This window comes from Gossypium raimondii, chromosome 8, assembly GCF_025698545.1.
Source record: "Gossypium raimondii isolate GPD5lz chromosome 8, ASM2569854v1, whole genome shotgun sequence".
Taxonomy (NCBI): Eukaryota; Viridiplantae; Streptophyta; class Magnoliopsida; order Malvales; family Malvaceae; genus Gossypium; species Gossypium raimondii.
The window spans coordinates 2,553,846-2,559,115 of record NC_068572.1 but is presented as its reverse complement, the minus strand read 5'-3'; the positions used below and the strand labels follow the sequence as shown (position 1 = coordinate 2,559,115).

At 33.8% G+C, this 5,270-nt stretch overlaps 1 protein-coding gene across 1 annotated transcript; it reads right to left on the bottom strand.

Moving 5' to 3' along the window:
* Window positions 1–311: 311 nt before the first annotated feature.
* On the bottom strand, window positions 312–4,768 carry LOC105790231 (hypothetical protein). The gene is made up of 6 exons (XM_012617719.2): window positions 4,380–4,768; window positions 3,772–3,886; window positions 2,953–3,597; window positions 2,740–2,851; window positions 1,951–2,015; window positions 312–705 (listed from the first exon to the last, which is right to left on the bottom strand). The coding sequence occupies exons 1-5, from the start codon at window positions 4,460–4,462 to the stop codon at window positions 1,990–1,992; spliced, it is 981 nt and encodes a 326-aa protein (XP_012473173.1). The 5' UTR covers window positions 4,463–4,768; the 3' UTR covers window positions 312–705; window positions 1,951–1,989.
* Between the last annotated feature and the right edge of the window lie 502 nt (window positions 4,769–5,270).

The window sequence follows — 5,270 nt, the reverse complement described above, 5'->3', positions numbered from 1 at the left end:
TCACAAATAGGTTTAGCGTGTGACAAACATCTTATAGGGCATAGCAAAAAATATTAAATGTATAAATAAATCTAACACTTGTTACATTCTCAACTCACTTGTAAAATCTAAAAAACCCCAAATCCCGGAACATTGTTGCAAGAAATGGATTGAAATACCTTTTAGACACTGAAAGTAAAGAAAGTTGAAGCTTCAAAGTAAAGGAAAAAATGCACCAACCCAATAGACATTAAAAATTTTCAAACAAGAAAAGGTGAATGAATTGATAGCACATAACATGACAACAAATTGCACTAAATTTGAAGCAACAATGAAGGACAGAAACAAGCCTTTCAAATATTAATTTGGAGTAAATGTGAGGGCAAAGCATCCTTTTTTGCTTTACAAAGGTAGGGTAAGTTCATAATGCTACAACTGACACCCCTTCTTACTTAATGTAAATATTTATTATTTAAAGCACATGAAAGCTTAGCTCACATGAGAATTGACTGTTCCAGACCCTCTCTATGCTACCAAAAAATCCTTCAACCATATATATATATTTTTATATAAAAGACTATCAATGCATTTACAGTGTAGCAATGAAGATGGCAACCAACCTTTCTTGTTCAAGCTTAGCTCAAGATGAAGTTTCACCCAGATCTTGAAAATGACTGGGAAAGAGGTTAAAGCTCGCAATGTATGCCTCCAAAGGGAATCCGAAGCCTGGGGGAATAGATACAACACCCGAAGGGGAAAACGATTTAAGAACTAATCAAGACTTTAATCTTTTGGGACATGTCATGTGAAACTAGAATCCACACCACACCAAAATCACCAATATTCACTTCTCCCTCCTCCCGTCGTACAAAACAAGTTCCCCAACCTCAAGTAGAATGACTAAAAAGCAAGGATTTAAATTGTGGTCTTGTTGCATTTATCGTGGATGCGGATATAATGAAGGTTAAAATATATTCCAAGTCCTTCTAAATTTAAAAATGGAAGTTCAATTATTAACAACGTTACTCATTTTTGTTGCATGGCTACCAAGCGAGTATTGTTTTATTTTAAAATGTTACACCAGCAAATTTAACAGCATAATTATAACAATGCTACGAATTGGACCTAAATTTCTAAACCCAATAAGTAGAGGGACTAAATTCCTAGAAATAAAAGCAGAGAGACTAAATTCTAAATGTACAAGAAGAACAAGGATTTGGAGCATATTTTAACCTATAATGAATGCTACCTCATTAATTGCAATAAATATAGACAACGGAGAAAGCTGAAACCAAATAATAGCAGCCAAATATTGCCTTGTGGTTACTATTTAATTAATCCTGCCCACAAGGGAAGCCAGAATTTTTTTTTTTTTGTGCGTGTGTGTTTGATGCATTTCTTCTAGTCTTCTCAATTGGGCAAGTTGAGTTCGTTTTGGGTCCAATAAATTCGAAATCTAAAATTTTCAAGTCATTTTGGGGTTCACATTGTTCCGGGTTCGAGTCATTTAGGCCTAATCGTCATGATTTTGAGTCATTTTGGATTCTAGTCACTGCACATTCAGGTCACGTTGGGTTACTTGTTAAGATTATTTCAGGTCTAAATCATTTCAAGATTGGGTCGTTTCTAGTTCAGGTCAGTTTCGGATTTGGGTTCAAGTTGGAATGGTTTTGTTTGTTTACTTTCATAGTCGGAAGTATAGAGTTGGGTTCAGGTTTAGGTTTAGGTTGATCAGGTCGAGTTTCTATGTCTAAGTTGTCAGGTTAAATTTCTTCAGGCAACAACTGGTACCATGCACTCCCAATTATTAAAAGATCAAATTTGTTCTAAATTATAGCACATTAGCACCACCTCGAAAGAGAACTGACTTAAGTCCAGTATCTCCAACTACACGGCATATAATGAAAAACGAGTTTCCACACCAAGTATAACAAAAAATTGAGTTACTGCATTCCGAGGCAATAGACTTACCTCTTGTCTTGATCAACAGCACATAACAGCCACTTGCTCTCAACTCGAATAAAGCACAAAAGGCACTGCAGTGCATTGTTGAAAGAAAAAAAAAGAACATAAGAAATATTCCTTCAGTAGTACAAAATCATGAATAAATGTTATCTCATTAGGATAATTCACAAATTTACAGTCCCTATGAAATTTACGATAATAATTTGTGAAAGTTCAAGAGCACTTCAATGACTCTTAATCCTAAACATTGTCCAAAACAGAACCAACCATTACTAAAAGTAAATCAGGGTATGGATTAAAATGCCAGATTATATATATATCCTTGCAGCTTGATCATACTGATACTATAATGGACCAAAACTACTTCACAAAATTCACCTTGGCTTCAAGCAAAAACACATATAAACAACACTAATTTGGTCATTGTTAAAAATGCATATTTTTCTACAAGCGATGTTAAACTAAAACACTTCGGAGTTAGTGGGTGTGTTGAAAGCATGAAAAGATAATTATTGGCATCTCAAGAAAGTGCTTCGAGTTCTTAGCTTGTAATTGATAAACACCGGATTCATCAACTGAAAATTTCTTATATGGAGCAGAGCCCGATTGAAAGGAATAGAAACAAGCATGCTGTCGGATTTTTAATCGATTTTTTGCATTTTTAAGCCAAAGACAGCATCTATCACAAGAAACCTGGAGTGACTAATGATAAACAATCTATTATAAGCATATACAATGACACTCTTTCAAGCATAAAAAGTCCTCGACTGCTTGAAATAGAAAAGAATAACTTACCAATTAGAAAAATAGCTATCAGTAAAGCAAGTGTAAGTTGCAATGAGCAACTAAATTGCAAGTGCACCGGACTTTGGAGATGTCTCAATAACCCACTGATCCAGCCAAAGCGCTGCGACATATTACAATTAGTATACTCCCCGAGTACTTAGCATAGCATAAAATCAAGATAAAAAGGAAATAAGTAAATGATGCTCCTTCCGTGATTCGTACCTGATAGAATAAATTAAAAGCACCTTTGGCCTGAGGAAGATCTCCACACCTTTGCTTACGGAAGAAAGGCTTCGATCCTTTTTCTTTAGGTGTGGACTCGATGCCTGACCTGGTTTTGGTCCTATCATTGTATTTATCGGCGATTACAATGTTCAATGTGCCAAGATTTGGTGAACACCATGTTTTTCTTGTACCAGTTGTTCTCTCTAGTCCACAACTTACGTCATTTGACCTTCCTGAACTTTCACCATCTTCTACATCAATGATACACTCGGCATCTTTACCGGAATCTTTAAAAACTTTCGTCATCTGCACTTCAGATGTATCTCCATTACAAGTAGCATTGTTAGAATCTGTGTCTTTTCTCTTTTGGCAATTCTCTGAAAGAGTGTTCTTTGTAGACGGTTGCAACAAGCTTGGAGAAGTCCCGGAAAGGAAGATTGCTAAATCATCACATTCTTCTTCATCCAAATTAACCCACCGAAGTGGTTGCTTCCCTTCCTCGATAAATGCTTCTTTTAGTGCTGCTTCTACATGGGAAATTTGACTCTCGATTGCAGAAATAAATTGTTTGTGCCTAGTTGCTGTAATATCATCGCTACAATGTCCATGACTCAACCTTATTGCTCTCTCAAACTCCTCCAACTGAATTAAGCATACAAAATTTATGAAGCAAACACTAACATGAGTAAGCTTCTTAGAAATAGATAAAAGGCATCGATATGGAGATATTACTAGTCAAACATGCACCCGCATCCAACAAAGACCAAAATCCGAGTGACATAGATGTCTTAAAATCAAAAGAAAGAAAAGACAAACCTGCCATTTAGCTGTGCCTAATGCAGTTTGCAGTTCTCTACAAAGTTCAACAGAATCACCAGTTCTTAGCCCTTCTTTCCTCTCTTTGATCCACATTCTATATGCTGATTCCATTCTGGAAAAAAAAAACCAACAGAAGCCATTAAATTACTTCAAAGACTTCATGAAGTAATTATTCTAAAAAATATATGTTTGAAGCTTAAACTTGTTTATATATACAAAAACCTTATTAAGTGGTTGATTCATAACATTAAGCATTACAAAATTTCCATTAAAGTTTTCAAATCACAAGCATATAACCTTCCACCAAAAATGGAACCTTTAATTATATGTTTTCCCTGGTTCAACAGATATATATATATATATATATATACATAAGCATGAACATACATATCAGCATGAAAATTAGGAAATATAGCACATTTAGTAGAAACCCAACAACAAAAAAGGAACCTTTAAACCCCCCCCCCCAAAAAAAAAATTGAACAGTCAATTATTTGAAATTAAACAAACATCTAAGAAGCACAAATAAAACCCATGTCACCAACCAAACCCCAGTAAATTTAAAAAAAGGCATGAAATTTAAAATTAAAAAGAAAATAACATACATATCAGCAGATTCTTGAACCTCTTCTGCTGCAGAAAAGAAGGCATCTTTTTTCCACAAATCAAAACTATTTGCAACCATCATCTTCTTCACCGTTCAACAGCTTAAAACCCAAAAATAATTCGCTTTTTTTGAACGGGCAACCACACACACACACACCAAAAAAAAAAAAAACACTAACAAGAGATTTGAATTTTTTTGTGGGTTTTCACTTGTTTACTTTGATTTCTTTGCTTTCTCTTCTTTGCTAAGGAAATTATAGAGAAAGCAGAGACATGGCTAAGCCAAAGAAGAGAAAGAACAACAGACAGAGAAGAGAAGAGAAGAGAAGAGACGTACAAAGGATTTCTATTATTCCTCCATTCCCTCTTTCGTCTTTCTTTCTTTTCCTTTCTCTTTTACCTTTATTATTATTATTATTATTATTATTATTATTATTATTATTATTTTATTTTTCTTAAATAAATTGGAATTGTGCACATAATTTTTAAAAAGGTTAAATTTGAAGTTTGGTCCCTCTAGTATGATAAAATTTTAATTTAGCAAAATTTCATAAAAATTTGATATGATTTTTTTAAAGAAAAAATATCTCTTCAAACTTATCATACTGAAGATAGGGGTTAGCCAAGGTCTTGGTCCTTTTCCGTTAAAATATTTTACAATAATATTAAGAAATAAGGAAATTTTACTTAAGTCAAACTTTAAGCGTTCGAGTTCGAATCTTACATTGTGTGAATCATATGTAGGCTTTGTTAAGATTTACTTTTACTTAAATCTCACTATGTGTGGATTTTATCTAAAGTTGTTCTAGTCCAATGTAATCTCAGACTCCCGTATAGTATCGATATTTTGGAACATAAAGGATAATTTCAATTAACGTTAATAGTATTTC